Raw genomic sequence first — 17,813 nt, 5'->3', positions numbered from 1 at the left:
TATAGTGTGGCCGCTACTGCTGGTGGTAGACTGCTGATGATTATCACTGCAATGAGAATGGTACTGGTCTTGTTGATGATGATGATGATGATAATTCTGCTGCTGCTGCTGCTGATGATGATGATGATTATTCTGCTGCTGCTGATGATGATAATTGCTGCTGCTGCTGTCGCTAACGATGTTGACGACGATGTTGATGAGGATGCTGGCAGTGATTGTCTATGACAATGTTGACGATGTTGATGAGGATGTTGATGGCGATGCTGGCAGTGAGTGTATATGCCCACGGACTGCATGGTGAGGACATGTACGATGTGGTCCAGGGGCACATACTCTCACCGCCAGCCGAGCCCCCCCATCGCCGCAGACATCCGCTGGTTCATCCGCCATGAACGAGGGCACTTGTCCGAAACGTCGTATGGGTGTGTGTGTATAATATTCTTAGGTTTTATCTGTAAAGTCACGTAGGTAAAAAAAAAACAATTAATAAAAGTAAATAAAAATAAAATAATAATTCACGACGTTTCGGAGGCAACACAAGCCTCCGTCTTCAGGTGGAACCGTCACAGCCACGGTAGCTGATACAGCTTGTGTTGCCTCCGAAACGTCGTGATTTTTATTTTATTTTTTATTTTACTTTGATCAATTTTAATTTTTTACCTACGTGACTTTACCGAAATAACCTAAGAATATGAATCCTTGCAGTCACGAAGGCTTCAAATCTGTGTGTACAATGCTTTTAAAAGGCTTACACGAGCATTAATTGACGAACGCTTTAATGAGTGTTTGGTTGCCTTTGAGGGGTGTGATTCTGCTGCCGTGTGGTTTCGCCTAGGGACATCCCCAGCGGCAGCTGCCTCTGTGTGTTAGTCTGGCAGTAGGGGAGGCGATGTTGCGAAAGGCGTGTACGGAATCCATGCGCCGTGCGTGGTTTTTCCTTTCCCCGTTCGATTTTCTTTCCCTCTCTTTGGCAATGCCCCAGACCGGGGAGTGCCCGGCTACTTACCGCAGCGCCTTTAGGACCAGAGCGGCCGACAGGACCAGGCAAACCCTGGGGAGAGAGACGACGATTACCGCACACATCTACGAGGACAAGGATCCAACACCCCCACCCCCCCCCCCCCATAGCCCTTAACGGGATGTCGGGGAAAGTAGCGGCCGCCTTTGTCTCCCTCCCCAGTGGCGATGTTTGCTACTCGCCGCACCGGGTTACTCGTTTGAAGGCTGAGTCGACCTAGCGGAGGCCCAGGACCGGTTCAGATAATGGTGTTGGTCGTGAGCGGGAATTGAACTTGGTACGCCGGGTTCGTAGCGCAGCGTAGCGCTAACCGCTGCACCACCGCTCCCCACAAAGACAAAGACAAAGATCCCCCGTATAGCCTTAACAGACTGTAGGGGCAAGTGCTGTTAGCGAGCACCTATGAAGGCCGGACCGCTCCCCACACACACACACACAGACACAATCAGTCTCTGTGAAAAATAACGTGGAATTTCCATCGCTTTTAGATACCACCCGTCCCCACCAGAATCAGAATATTCATACTGGAGGAATCCGAAGAGCTATAAAGCTCTTTTTCACCAGATGCCGAGCTGTCCGATAGCGGATATAGCGAGCGAGAGATTTTTTTTGTTTAAATGTTGCTATTTGTGACAACGACGCGGTACCACCGGTCGCGCCCCGTCACCAACACCAAACGAACCGCCCCACCACGTGGTGTGGTCCACCAACCCCCCCCACCCCCCCCCTCTCCCAAGTTAATCGTAGCAACGATTTGGAACCGGCAGCAATGAGATCCCCGTAGTTTCACTGCACCTGCCTGCCAGGGTATCCTTTTGCTCCAGGATTCCCGTCAGATCCGCGTGGGCCCTAGCAAACGACACACACACCGACACACACGCGCACACGTGCGCACACGCACACACGCACACGCGCGCACGCACACACACGCGCGCACACACGCGCACACGCGCACACACACACACGCGCGCACGCACACACACGCGCGCACACACGCGCACACACACACGCGCGCACACGCGCACACACACACCCACACACACACACACACGCGCGCGCACACGCACACACACGCACACACACACGCACACCGACACACACACGCGCATACACACACACGCACACCGACCCACACACGCGCATACACACACACGTGCACACACGCGCATACACACGCGCACAAACACACACACGCATACACACACACACGCGCACGCACACACGCGCGCACACACATACGCACACGCGCGCACACACACACACGCACACACGCACACACGCGCGCGCACACACACACGCACACACACACGCACACCGACACACACACGCGCATACACACACACGCACACGCGCGCGCACACCCACACACACGCACACCGACACACACACGCGCATACACACACACGCACACACGCGCGTGCACACGCACACACACGCACACACACACACACGCACACCGACACACACACGCACACACACGCGCACACACGCGCATACACACGCGCACAAACACACACGCGCATACACACACACACGCGCGCACACACACGCGCGCACACACATACGCACACACACACGCACGCACACGCGCACACACGCGCACGTGCACGCACGCAGAGCAACACATCATCGTCGTCATCATTGTCGTCATCATCATCGTCATCATCGTCATCATCATCATCGTCATCATTGTCATCATCATCGTCATCATCATTGCCACCATCGTCACCATCATCGTCATCATTGTCATCATCATCGTCATCATCATTGTCATCATCGTCATCATCAACACACCGGTGGGCTAAAGTAGTGAACTATTTTGTCTTTTGTCAACGTGACACTTTTTCACTGATTGGCCGTGTCGGGTGGTGGAGGGTTACGACACGTGAATAAACAATAACGCGATCTGACATCATTTGTAGGTGGCACAGGGTCGCTTCTGAAAAATAGCTGCCGAGGCTCAGCGGGGCCTTACCTGGTTAAATACAATAAAAAATAAAAACGTGTTCAGTTTTAGTAACGTTAACAAGGGCATCAATATCCAGCCCGGTTGTTTTGCCTCTTGGCACCACCACCACCACCACTACCACGGGGAAGGGGAGTACAGTCAAGGAGGTAATGAGTGGAACACGAGAAAGGGATGGGAGAGGGAAGAGAGAGATAAAGAGAAAGTGGTGGACACGGGGGTGGACAAGGAGCGGAGGAACGGGAGCACAGAGTCAGGAGGAATGAGGAGGTGGAGGAGGGGGAGGAGGAGGAGGGGGGGAGGAGGGGGAGGAGGAGGAGGAGGGGGAGGAGGGGGAGGAGGAGGAGGAGGGGGAGGAGGAAGGAGGAAGCGTCAGGGCCTCGACGCTGCTGCTGCTGCACGGAGCGGCGTCTGTTTTCAAAGGGGGCGGCGAAGGGGAGAGGGGAGGGGTCCAGAGTGGGGGTGGCCATACGGCAGTCACGTGGTGTACTGGAGGCTTCAGCTGATTATTGCAATGTCACTGGTGGAGATAGATGAATGTGCTTCCGAGGATTTCTACCGCTGCGCTACAACTGGTGGGGCTAGATGAATGTGCTTCCGAGGATTTCTACCGCTGCGCTACAACTGGTGGGGCTAGATGAATGTGCTTCCGAGGATTTCTACCGCTGCGCTACAACTGGTGGGGCTAGATGAATGTGCTTCCGAGGATTTCTACCGCTGCGCTACAACTGGTGGGGCTAGATGAATGTGCTTCCGAGGATTTCTACCGCTGCAATATAACTGCGGGGTTCGATGGGGAGAGGGAGGGGGTACAGAGTAAATGAATGGGGAGGGGGGGGGTGAAGGTTCAGACTCACCGTCTCACCAGGTGGGCCCGGAGATCCCTGCCAGCCCTCCTGACCCTGCGTCAAACACGCAAACGAAGGTCACGTGACTTGAGAGGACTGCGACGATAAGACAAAGATCCCTCGCCCCTCCCCTCACCCCCCTTGCCCCCCTCCCCTTGCCCCCCCCCCCCTCGCCCCTCCCCTTGCCCCCCTCCCCCCCCCTTGCTCCCACCACCCGCTTAGCCTCAAGCAGACTTTTGGGGCAAGTGTCCATGGCAATCGCGTTGGGTGGGTGGTGACGCGCACGCCACGTGTCCTACACACAGCAGCGGGGTACTCATTTGAGGCTGAGTCGACCTAGGGGGGAGGCCCAGGAACCGGTTCACCTGTGAAGGCCGGCCACAGGCACGCGATTGGTTGGGTGGCCAGCAGACATCCACCAGCATTTCTACCCGCAGCACCAGGTTACTCGTTTGAGGCTGAGTCGACCTAGGTGGAGGTGCACGAACCGGTTTTAAGATAATCGTCACGTGGTGTTGGCTGTCAGCGGTCACGTGGACTTCGGTGTCCGCTGGGTTCGTGGCGCAGCGCGCTAACCGCTGCGCCACCGCTCTGCTTGGGCAAAACGTTGAACACGCGCAAAGACAAAGGCAGAGACGCCCCCTGCGTAGCCTCAACAGGCTGTTGGGGCAAGTGCTGTTCGCGGGCGCCTATAAAGGCCGACACGGCACACGAGGGGGTGGGTCGCCAGCACCACGCCTGGCCACCTTTGTTTCCCACATCGCACCAAGTACTCATTTGAGGCTGAGTCGACCTAGGAGAGGCCCGGGACCGGTTCAGATAATCGTCACCGGTGTTGGCCGTGAGCGGGAATCGAACCCCGGGTCGCCGGGTTTGTAGCGCAGCGTAGCGCTAACCACTACACTACCGCTCCCCACACCCACACACAGACACACACAGACACACACACAGACACACACAGACATACACACAGACACACACAGGAGCACGTGCGGTAAGTTACATCGACAGACACACACACAGACACACAGACATACACACACACAGACACACACAGATAAACACACACAGACACACACAGATAAACACACACACATAGACACACAGACACACACACACAGACACACACACAGGCACACACACACAGACACACAAACACAGACACACACACAGACACACACACAGACACACACATAATTGCGCACATACACTCCAAACACACGCGCACCACAGGGAACTCTGCTCGCCAAATTGCAAGGTCATGTACACTCGGGTTCTTTTTATTAATGTAATTCTTTGACACATTGCCAAAGCGCGTCACACACGCACACGTGACCACGCACACACACACACTGCTGCACGCACACGTGGTGCGTGGGTGCAGCGATGTGTGTGCGTGTGTGCAGCGGTGTGCGTGTGTGTGTGAGTGCAACGGGGTGTGTATGCGTGTGTGTGCGTGCGTGTGTGTGTGCAACGGTGTGTGTGCGTGTGCAACGGTGTGTGTGCGTGTGTGTGTACAACGGTGTGTGTGTACAACGGTGTGTGTGCGTGTGTATGTGTGCGAGCATGTGTGCAGCGTGTGTGTGCAGCGGTGTGTGTGTGAAACAAGAGAAAGATCCCCCGTGTTAGCCTTGACAGACGACGCACACACACACCGCTGCACACACACACACACCGCTGTACGCACACACACGTGTGCCCATGTGGGCGCGTGCGACGTGTTTTGGCACGTGTGCTTCTTCACACACGTGTGTGCGTGCGTGTGTGCGTGTGCGTGTGTGCGATACAAGACTAAGATCTCCCGACTGTTTGGGCAAGTGCTGTTGGCGAGCACCGCCGATGAAGGCTACGGGCACGGCACACGAGGGGGTGGGTGGCCAACAGCGACTTCTCTCTGAGGCTGATTCGACCAACTTGCTCACTCACTCACTCACCCGCACACAAAGACAAAGACCCCCCGTGTAGCCTGTAACAGACTGTCTCAGATACACAGAGGCAACCCAGCACCCTGCTGCTGCTGCTGTACACGAGGGGGGAGACACTCGGAGACACAGAGACAACCCAGCACCCTGCTGCTGCTGCTGTACACGAGGTGGAGACACTCAGAGACACCGAGACACAGAGACAACCCATAACCCTGCTGCTGCTGCTGTACACGAGGGGGGAGACACTCAGAGACACAGAGACAACCCAGCACCCTGCTGCTGCTGTACACGAGGTGGAGACACTCAGAGACACAGAGACAACCCAGCACCCTGCTGCTGCTGCTGTACACGAGGGGGAGACACACAGAGACAACCCAGCACCATGCTGCTTCTGCTGCTGCTGTACACGAGGGGGGGGGGGACACTCAGAGACACAGAGACACGGAGACAACCCAGTACCCTGCTGCTGCTGTACACGAGGGGGGGGGGGGACACTCAGAGACACAGAGACACAGAGACAACCCAGCACCCTGCTGCTGCTGCTGCTGTACACGAGGGGGGAGACACTCAGAGACTCAGAGACAACCCAGCACCCTGCTGCTGCTGCTGCTGTACACGAGGGGGGAGACACTCAGAGACACAGAGACAACCCTGCACCCTGCTGCTGCTGAACACGAGGGGGGAGACACTCAGAGACACAGAGACAACCCAGCACCCTGCTGCTGCTGCTGTACACGAGGGGGGAGACACTCAGAGACACAGAGACAACCCAGCACCCTGCTGCTGCTGCTGTACACGAGGGGGGAGACACTCAGAGACACAGAGACAACCCAGCACCCTGCTGCTGCTGCTGCTGCTGAACACGAGGGGGGAGACACTCAGAGACACAGAGACAACCCAGCACCCTGCTGCTGCTGCTGCTGTACACGAGGGGGGAGACACTCAGAGACACAGAGACAACCCTGCACCCTGCTGCTGCTGCTGCTGTACACGAGGGGGGAGACACTCAGAGACACAGAGACAACCCTGCACCCTGCTGCTGCTGCTGCTGTACACGAGGGGGGAGACACTCAGAGACACAAAGACAACCCTGCACCCTGCTGCTGCTGCTGCTGTACACGAGGGGGGAGACACTCAGAGACACAGAGACAACCCTGCACCCTGCTGCTGCTGCTGAACACGAGGGGGGAGACACTCAGAGACACAGAGACAACCCTGCACCCTGCTGCTGCTGCTGAACACGAGGGGGGAGACACTCAGACACACAGAGACAACCCTGCACCCTGCTGCTGCTGTACACGAGGGGGGAGACACTCAGAGACACAGAGACAACCCTGCACCCTGCTGCTGCTGCTGAACACGAGGGGGGAGACACTCAGAGACACAGAGACAACCCTGCACCCTGCTGCTGCTGCTGCTGTACACGAGGGGGGAGACACTCAGAGACACAGAGACAACCCAGCACCCTGCTGCTGCTGCTGAACACGAGGGGGGAGACACTCAGAGACACAGAGACAACCCTGCACCCTGCTGCTGCTGCTGTACACAAGGGGGGAGACACTCAGAGACACTGAGACACAGAGACCCACGGAGACAACCGGTGGGGGAGACACCTCACTGCAGCCCCCCCCCTTATGCCTACAGCACCTGGCAAGCCCTGGTGGTCCCCCATTCGAGTACCGCACTAACCAGGCTCAAATCCGCGCTTCTGCGATCAACTCAAGAGCGTCTTCCCTTCTCAAATCACCAATGGGGGCAGCACGCTGTTGGCAGTCCTGGGCCAGTGGTGGGAATTCCACGTTCCCATGGCAGGAACCAGACCAGCCACAGGGCAACGAGTGAGTACGCAGAGCCGCTCACAATCTGAAGTATCTTCTTGGTTCTTTCGGTAAAGTCACGTAGAATGGAAACAATAAAATAATAAAAATAAAACATAATAAAATAATTCTCACGACGTTTCCACCAACCCAGCTTAAATATACGCTCCAAGCTTGGTGGTGTTTCATTTTCACCTGAGGACGGCTGCTTGCGTTGTGGCCGAAACGTCGTGAGAATTGTATTTTATTATGTTTTATTTTAATTATTTTATTATTTCCCTGCTACGTGACTTTACCGAAAGAACCAAGAAGATGAATCCCTGCAGTCACGAAAGCTTTAAATCGAAATCTGAAGTATGTGAGTTCAAATCGGGGTTGGAGGATTGAAGAGAGTTGGGGAGATTGACTTAGCCCATCATCATCATCACTATCCCTCCATCCGGGTTCGATAAAATCAGTACGACTTTGTGGTGAAGTAAACAGTGTGGAGTGGGTTGTCTTGTGGATAGACGCGCTCCCGCCACAGGAATGTGGAATTTCAATCACCGGCTCTGGAAACGGGGGATGAGCTCCAATGGCTCGTGGGAGCGACAGGAATGACTCACTTTAATATTAAAAAATGTATCGCCCTTAACTGTTGAGTAAACAGGAAAGTGTGCATTTCTACATTTCCAAATGGTACGTGTCAAGCATTTTAAACATGTTGTGTAGACGTTGAATTTCAGTGTTGAGTCTATGGGTAGTGTTAGTCTATGGGCAGTGTTGAGTCTATGGACAGTGTTGAGTCTATGGGTCAGTGTTAGTCTATGGGTAGTGTTGAGTCTATGGGTAGTGCTGAGTCTATGGGTAGTGTTGAGTCTATGGGTAGTGTTGAGTCTATGGGCAGTGTTGAGTCTATGGGTAGTGTTGAGTCTATGGGTAGTGCTGAGTCTATGGGTAGTGTTGAGTCTATGGGTAGTGTTGAGTCTATGGGTAGTGCTGAGTCTATGGGTAGTGTTGAGTCTATGGGCAGTGTTGAGTCTATGGGTAGTGCTGAGTCTATGGGTAGTGCTGAGTCTATGGGTAGTGTTGAGTCTATGGGTAGTGTTGAGTCTATGGACAGTGTTGAGTTAATGGGCAGTGTTGAGTCTATGGGTAGTGTTGAGTCTATGGGCAGTGTTGAGTCTATGGGTAGTGTTGAGTCAATGGTTAGTGGTTAGTCTATGGGCAGTGTTGAGTCTATGGGCAGTATTGAGTCTATGGGCAGTGTTGAGTCTATGGGTAGTGTTGAGTTAATGGGCAGTGTTGAGTCTATGGGTAGTGCTGAGTCTATGGGTAGTGTTGAGTTAATGGGCAGTGTTGAGTCTATGGGTAGTGTTGAGTTAATGGGCAGTGTTGAGTCAATGGTTAGTGTTGAGTCTATGGGCAGTGTTGAGTCTATGGGCAGTGTTGAGTCTATGGGCAGTGTTGAGTCTATGGGTAGTGTTGAGTCTATGGGCAGTGTTGAGTCTATGGGTAGTGTTGAGTCTATGGGTAGTGTTGAGTCTATGGGCAGTGTTTAGTCTATGGGCAGTGTTGAGTCTATGGGCAGTGTTGAGTCTATGGGCAGTGTTGAGTCTATGGGCAGTGTTGAGTCTATGGGTAGTGTTGAGTCTATGGGTAGTGTTGAGTCTATGGGCAGTGTTGAGTCTATGGGTAGTGTTGAGTCTATGGGCAGTGTTGAGTCTATGGGTAGTGTTGAGTCTATGGGTAGTGTTGAGTCTATGGGCAGTGTTGAGTCTATGGGCAGTGTTGAGTCTATGGGCAGTGTTGAGTCTATGGGTAGTGTTGAGTCTATGGGTAGTGTTGAGTCTATGGGCAGTGTTGAGTCTATGGGTAGTGTTGAGTCTATGGGCAGTGTTGAGTCTATGGGCAGTGTTGAGTCTATGGGTAGTGTTGAGTCTATGGGTAGTGTTGAGTCTATGGGTAGTGTTGAGTTAATGGGCAGTGTTGAGTCTATGGGTAGTGTTGAGTCTATGGGCAGTGTTGAGTCTATGGGTAGTGTTGAGTCTATGGGTAGTGTTGAGTTAATGGGCAGTGTTGAGTCTATAGGTAGTGTTGAGTCTATGGGTAGTGTTTAGTCTATGGGTAGTGTTGAGTTAATGGGCAGTGTTGAGTCTATGGGTAGTGTTTAGTCTATGGGTAGTGTTGAGTCTATGGGTAGTGTTGAGTCTATGGGTAGTGTTGAGTTAATGGGCAGTGTTGAGTCTATGGGTAGTGTTGAGTCTATGGGCAGTGTTGAGTCTATGGGTAGTGTTGAGTCAATGGTTAGTGTTTAGTCTATGGGCAGTATTGAGTCTATGGGCAGTATTGAGTCTATGGGTAGTGTTGAGTCTATGGGCAGTGTTGAGTCTATGGGCAGTGTTGAGTCTATGGGTAGTGTTTAGTCTATGGGCAGTGTTGAGTCTATGGGCAGTAATGAGTCGTTGGGCAGTGTTGAGTCTATGGGTAGTGTTGAGTCTATGGGTAGTGTTGAGTCAATGGTTAGTGTTTAGTCTATGGGCAGTGTTGAGTCTATTGGCAGTATTTAGTCTATGGGCAGTGTTGAGTCTATGGGTAGTGTTGAGTCTATGGGTAGTGTTGAGTCTATGGGCAGTGTTGAGTCTATGGGCAGTGTTGAGTCTATGGGCAGTGTTGAGTCTCTGGGCAGTGTTGAGTCTATGGGCAGTGGTGAGTCTATGGTGCAGTGCTGAGTCTATGGGCAGTGTTGAGTCTATGGGTAGTGTTGAGTCCATGGGCAGTGTTGAGACTATGGGCAGTGTTGAAACTATGGGCAGTGTTGAGACTATGGGCATTATGTACTGTATCAATGTATTACTTTTCGCACCCTATGTAGCCATCCGTGCTAATTCTAGGTGGGGGGGGGGGGGAAGGACAACAAACTAAACACAACATAAAACAGTTCTAAACAAATGAGTTTTCACTTGAGATGATTACTTTAAAATGCAAAGCTCAATTGGATTCCGAAAATCCGGAAGGGAAGAGCGTTCCAGACGGCCGCAGAAGCGCATCTGACCGCTGAGCCAAAAGCTGCTGCTGCTGCTACTGCTGCTGCTGCCGCCGCTGCTGCTGCTGCTGCTACTGCTGCTGCTGCCGCTGCTGCTGCTGCTACTGCTGCTGCTGCCGCTGCTGCTGCTGCTGCTGCCGCTGCTGCTGCTGCTGCTACTGCTGCTGCTGCCGCTGCTGCTGCTGCTACTGCTGCCGCTGCTGCTGCTGCTACTGCTGCTGCTGCCGCTGCTGCTGCTGCTGCTGCTACCGCTGTTGCTGCTGCCGCTACCGCTGCTGCTGCTGCCACTGCTGCTGCTGCTACTGCCGCTGCTGCTGCTGCCACTGCTGCTGCTGCTGCTGCTACCGCTGTTGCTGCCACTGCTGCTGCCGCTACCGCTGCTGCTGCCACTGCTGCTGCTGCCGCTGCTGCTGTGAGGATGAGCGGAGTTCGCGTGATGATGGTTTATCCTTCCTTGACGAGATCAGCAGCGAGGTATTGTGCGGTTCATTTCTGGCGAGCACTTTGTGTGTGTGTTTGTGCAACGTTGTGTGTGTGTAACGTGTGTGTGTGTGCAACGTGTGCGTGTGTGTAACGTGTGTGTGTGTTTGTGCAAGGTTTTGTGTGTGTGTAACGTGTGTGTGTGTGACGTGTGTGTGTGTGCAACGTGTGCGTGTGTGTAACGTGTGTGTGTGTTTGTGCAAGGTTTTGTGTGTGTGTAACGTGTGTGTGTGTAACGTGTGTGTGTGTGTGCAACGTGTGCGTGTGTGTAACGTGTGTGTGTGTTTGTGCAAGGTTATGTGTGTGTGTAACGTGTGCGTGTGTAACGTGTGCGTGTGTGCTACGTGTGTGTGTGTAACGTGTGTGTGTGTGTGTAACGTGTGTGTGTGTAACGTGTGTGTGTGTGCAACGTGTGTGTGTAACGTGTGTGTGTGTGCAACGTGTGTGTGTGCAACGTGTGTGTGTGTGCGTGTGCAACGTTGTGTGTGTGTGCAACGTGTGTGTGTGTAACGTTGTGTGTGTGTGTGTAACGTTTTTGTGTGTGTGCAACGTGTGTGTGCAACGTGTGTGTGTGTGCAACGTGTGTGTAACGTTGTTTGTGTGTGCAACGTGTGTGTGTGCAACGTGTGTGTGTGTGCTACGTGTGTGTGTGTGCAACGTGTGTGTGTGTGCAACGTGTGTGTGTGTGCAACGTGTGTGTGTGTGTGCAACGTTACGACGGAGCGGTGGCGCAGTGGTTAGCACACCGCGTTGCGAGCCCTCCGCTTGCCTCCTGAGTTTGATTTGCGAACTGTTTATCAATAAATAAACACGCAAATCAAGCAGCCTGTTTTCTCGATTTCCGCGTGAGAGTAATAATTTAAATTTGTTGTTCATTTTTTTTATTTTTTGCCTGCCAGTCCTAATGGCTTTCTTGACGAACGTTATCCACTGACATTTGTTTAAGCATTCAAATTCTGGGCCGGTTTCGACCTCCTGGGTCTCATCAGCAGTCGGCCGTGCAGAACAAATACTTTTGGTTCGGCAGATGTCATTGGCACCGAGCACTCCAGCTATACAATGGCGCCCTGTTCGACAGAAAAAGATATTTATTGCAGGAAAAAAAAGCATTTTTATAAAATATATTCCTGATTAGCACAAACGGTATTCATCAGAGACACTCACATCTATAGCTCGAACCCAGATGTTCATGGGTTGCTGTGCCAATGTTCAAACACATACATTATCCTTTGGAGACAACCAGACCCCGTTTCGAACCTAATATTTCCGAGGTGGCTCGCTCAACTTATAAACACATACATTATCCTTTGGAGACATGCAGACCCAAGGCTTGAAAACCAGCTGTTCAAAGTTTTGCTGGTTCGGTGACCTTACACAGAGACACCCAGACCCAGGGTTCGAACCCAGGTCATCATCGTTTGGTGGTTCAGTGGTCTATCAGGGGCTCAAGTGACACCGCCGAAGTCGATCGATATTTGCCGCGTCGCTCGATTCCACGAAAGTTATGATCGGAGAGAAAAAAAAACAAGAGAGAGAGGAAAAAAAGGAAAAAACCGCCGAGGGTGATAAGTCATCGGAGACATTGCGGTGAGCTCATTTGTCTCTGTCCCAAACGCAGCGGGCTCCGTCGCTGGCGAGGAAGGGCCATTTCATTCCAAGCTGAAATCTAAATGTGTTACGGGTTACATCTCGCCACTGTGCGAGATGTTAACTACCTCACCTGGTATGCGGGAGGTTGTCGGATCGTTCCCGACCCCGACGCCTGCTGCTGCTGTATATTTGATAATTCACTGGTCAACACACTTTTTTTCTGGCATAAGGTATTCCAACGGTTTTAAGGTAATTTTGAGGTGCTGATTCCAAATCTGGCATCAGCTTTTGTCTATCACATCAAATATTGCATTTTCAATAAAAACTGCAGAAGAAAAATATTTAAAAAATGTGGATATCTACATAAAATGATATTATAAACACACTATCCTAAAAATACAGCACCATATTTTAACACTAAAGCAGTCACTGACTCGCAACAACTTGCAATCATAAGTACGGAGTTAATTTCAGGTAAAATCAATGAAAATGGGGTATGCCGATAGCATAAAATGAGATGTGATAGAACAAATCTGAGATCAGATTTGGAATCAGCACCCTGAAATTAGTCTAAAACAGCTGCAAAAGTCCAGGCCAGAATTTTTTATTTATTTTGTTGACTAGTGAAAAGAATTGATATTGCATCATTGACGCCTACAGCAATATTTTGAGTGTCCATGTCTCTCTCTATCTCTCTCCACGTGGTCGCGTGGATTTTTCTCCGGCTCCTCCGGTTTCCCTCCTCCACATTTAGAATCAACGTTACACGTTAACAGTATTTGGCCGCTGTAAATGTTCACGTGATGAGCCACTTAAATGAGCTATCATTTGTGGCGAGGTTGCTTCTGAGTAACAAGTGAGTGGGCTTCATCTGGGCTTCACGTGGTAAGATGTAGCTGGTCTCGGGGTGAATAATACGACCTAAATAATACTAATAATCTTCTTGTTTCTTTCGGTAAAGTCACGTAGAAGGGAAATAATATTAAAATATTTTATTATGTTGTATTTTTATCATTTTATTATTTCCCTTCTACGTGACTTTACCGCAAGAACCAAGAAGATGAATCCCTGCAGTCACAAAAGCATCAAATCTAAAATAATAATAATAATCTCAAACCCAACCCGAGCAAAGCCCAAATCCGTGCCTTCCACCTGAGTGATACGGAGCGACACTGAAACGTCACCAGAGCCTCGAACAGCAGAGTCACCCTGCTGTGCCTCGGGGGGGGGGGGGGGGGGTAACCCCGCATCGTACACTCGGCTACAAAGAAAGCTCAACTTTAAACGCCGAGGCCAAGGTTGACGCATGTGGAACGAAAATCTCAGAGCGGCGAGGCACCATCGAGCCACTCGCCGCCGCCTTAGCGCTTTGCGTCTCCGTGGCCGAATCCGCACGAACCACCTGGGAACGCTCAACGCGAAGTGAGCGTGGCGAAGCCGCCATGAAATAACACCTGCTGGATAGACTAACACTGCACCATAGACTCAGCACTAGCCATAGACTCAACACTAGCCATAGACTCAACACTACCCATAGACTCATCACTACCCATAGACTCATCACTGCCTATAGACTCAACACTACCCATAGACTCAACACTGCCCGTAGACTCAACACTGCCCATAGACTCAACACTGCACGTAGACTCAACACTGCCCATAGACTCAATACTGCCCATAGACTCAACACTGCACGTAGACTCAACACTGCCCATAGACTCAACACTGCCCATAGACTCAACACTACCCATAGACTCAACACTGCCCATAGACTCAACACTGCCCATAGACTCAACACTACCCATAGACTAACACTGCACATAGACTCAACACTACCCATAGACTCAACACTGCCCATAGACTCAACACTGCACATAGACTCAACACTGCCCATAGACTCAAAACTGCCCATAGACTCAACACTGCCCATAGACTCAACACTGCCCATAGACTCAAAACTGCCCATAGACTCAACACTACCCATAGACTCACCACTGCCCATAGACTCAACACTGCCCATAGACTCAACACTGCCCATAGACTCAACACTGCCCATAGACTCAACACTGCCCATAGACTCAACACTGCCCATAGACTCAAAACTGCCCATAGACTCAACACTGCCCATAGACTCAACACTGCCCATAGACTCAAAACTGCCCATAGACTCAACACTACCCATAGACTCACCACTGCCCATAGACTCAAAACTGCCCATAGACTCAACACTGCCCATAGACTCAACACTGCCCATAGACTCAACACTGCCCATAGACTCAACACTGCCCATAGACTCAAAACTGCCCATAGACTCAACACTGCCCATAGACTCACCACTGCCCATAGACTCAACACTGCCCATAGACTCAACACTGCCCATAGACTCAACACTGCCCATAGACTCAACACTGCCTATAGACTCAACACTGCCCACAGACTCAACACTGCCCATAGACTCAGCACTGCCCATAGACTCAACACTGCCCATAGACTCAACACTGCCCATAGACTCAACACTGCCCACAGACTCAACACTGCCCATAGACTCAGCACTGCCCATAGACTCAACACTGCCCATAGACTCAACACTGCACATCCGATTAGCACGGTTGGCTACGTACGGTGCGAAATAAGTTCAATGCGCGTGCGTCTGGCTCAGCTGGGAGCTCACCTCCCCCCACGTACGCTTAGAAACCTCGAAGCCATTCAAACATGTGCCCCAGATTAAAATACATCGATTAATATTCATATATCATTAAAATACACATAAATCAAAGTATTTTCTCTGGCAAATGTCAATGACATTCACCAAAATTTTAGAGTGCCGGCAACGGTGGCGGTGGCGGCGATAATAAAAATATGAAATCAACACAAAACGACCGCGCGCATATTTGGTCGTGAAGTTTTGGCCGATGCCGGCGCTTGGCCGATGCCAGGCCCAGCGTTCGATTTATGGAGGAGAGGGAGGGAGGGAGGGGGGGATTCATCGGGACACAAATCCATGGTTTGCTCCGCACGTGTGTCAGAGCATGGCAGAGGAAATTAGTTTAGCGGTGACGGAGAGAAGAGATATATTTTATTTATTTATATAGATTTTTATATAATCACGTATATATAAAATAAAATCAGGCTTTCATCTCCTTGGTTCTTTCGGTAAAGTCACGTAGAAGGGAAATAATAAAATAATAAAACAAAATAAAATACAATTCTCACGACGTTTCGGCCACAACGCAAGCAGCCGTCCTCAGGTGAAGAACAGGTCTGTCGGGAAGACATTCAGACGCTGTCTTTCCGACAGACATGTTCTTTACTGCCCATAGACTCAACACTGCCCATAGACTCAACACTATCCATAGATTCAACACTGCCCATAGACTCAACACTGCCCATAGATTCAACACTGCCCATAGACTCAACACTGCCCATAGACTCAACACTGCCCATAGATTTCGATTTAAAGCTTTCGTGACTGCAGGGATTCATCTTCTTGGTTCTTTCGGTAAAGTCACATAGAAGGGAAATAATAAAATAATAAGAATTAAACATAATAAAATACAATTCTCACGACGTTTCGGCCACAACGCAAGCAGCCGTCCTCAGTGAAGAACAGGTCTGCCGACAATTCTCACGACGTTTCGGCGTTGTGGCCGAAACGTCGTGAGAATTGCATTTTATTATGTTTCATTCTTATTATTTTATTATTTCCCTTCCACATGACTTTACCGAAAGAACCAACAAGATGAATCCCTGCAGTCACGAAAGCTTTAAATCTAAATTTAAAATCAGGCTCTTTGCTTAGACGGCCGTTTGTAATAAAAAGCTAGAATGTTGAACGTTGCATTGTCACCAGGTAAGGTCCCACAGAGTTGCTACGTTGCTCTTCTTCAGAAGCGAGCCTGTCCGTCACAAATGATTAGCGCCAACGAAGTGGTCTCATCGTCATCACCATCACCGTCGCGTGGAAATTAAATAGCGGTGGGGCAAATGCTCTCAACGCGTGGTGACGTTGGTTCTAAATGCTGAGGGTGAAAAACTGGAGGACCCAGAGAAAAACCCAAGCAGCCACCACGGAGAGAAACAGAGACACGTGAATTACACATATACAGCAGCAGGCGTCAGGTTTGGGATCGAACCCACGACCTCCTGTATACCAGGTAAAGTAGTTAAGATCTCATAGCCACCGTGATGATGATGAGAGAGAGAAACACCACAAATTCCAAATATACAGCAGCAAGCGTCAGGGTCTGGATCGAATCCACGACCTCCTGTATACCAGGCGAGGTAGTTAACATCTCATAGCCACCGTGATGATGATGAGAGAGAGAACACCACAAATTCTAAATATACAGCAGCAAGCGTTATAGTCAGGATCGAATCCACGACCTCCTGTACACCAGGCGAGGTAGTTAACATCTCCTAGCCACCGTGATGATAATGAGAGAGAGAAACACCACAAACTCCAAATCTACAGCAGCAGGCGTCAGGGTCGGGATGGAGCCCACGACCTCCTGTACACCAGGCGAGGTAGTTAACATCTCCTAGCCACCGTGATGATGATGAGAGAGAGAAACACCACAAACTCCAAATATACAGCAGCAGGCGTCAGGGTCGGGATGGAGCCCACAACCTCCTGTACACCAGGCGAGGTAGTTAACATCTCCTAGCCACCATGATGATGATGAGAGAGAGAAACACCACAAACTCCAAATATACAGCAGCAGGCGTCGTGGTCAGGATCGAACCCACGACCTCCTGTACACTAGGCAAGGTAGTTAACATCTCATAGCCACCGCGGTGCCCCAAATTACCTTTGGCCCTTCTTGTCCCGGAGGGCCCTTTGGACCCATGGGTCCTGGGTAGCCCTGAAACATAAAAGCACAGAGACGTGATCATTTACCGTGAATGTATCTATATTTTTGGTTTAACTAAAAGTTATACGGCTGCTGATGTTGACGCAGAGCCAACAACGAAGATTTCACATTCCAGGTGGTCAGGCCGTCGGATAACCGCGTCAGGAGCCGGTTGCATCATCATCGTCGTCGTCATGATGTCTGCTTCGTATTTGTGGATCGGGGCATTGCCTCGTCGCGCGCTGTACGACGGTTCCGTTCTGGATGACCCACAGTCGCCACGCTACTAACCGG

At 51.1% G+C, this 17,813-nt stretch overlaps 1 protein-coding gene across 1 annotated transcript in view; it reads right to left on the bottom strand.

Annotated features, from left to right (window-relative positions):
- LOC133360129 (collagen alpha-1(XXVII) chain-like) overlaps positions 1-17,813 on the bottom strand; it is a 90,233-nt gene that overhangs the window by 58,492 nt on the left and 13,928 nt on the right. The window contains exons 5-8 of the mRNA XM_061578715.1: positions 17,478-17,531; positions 3,842-3,886; positions 1,814-1,867; positions 1,007-1,051 (exon numbers count right to left, since the gene is read on the bottom strand). Coding sequence (XP_061434699.1) covers positions 1,007-1,051; positions 1,814-1,867; positions 3,842-3,886; positions 17,478-17,531 — 198 coding nt within the window. The remainder of the gene's footprint in view (positions 1-1,006; positions 1,052-1,813; positions 1,868-3,841; positions 3,887-17,477; positions 17,532-17,813) is intronic.

The sequence above is a fragment of the Lethenteron reissneri genome, chromosome 67, assembly GCF_015708825.2.
Source record: "Lethenteron reissneri isolate LAM-NWPU_2019-01 chromosome 67, ASM1570882v1, whole genome shotgun sequence".
NCBI lineage: Eukaryota > Metazoa > Chordata > Hyperoartia > Petromyzontiformes > Petromyzontidae > Lethenteron > Lethenteron reissneri.
Note: the sequence above shows the minus strand (reverse complement) of the source record. Positions and strands in the feature narration are given on the sequence as shown.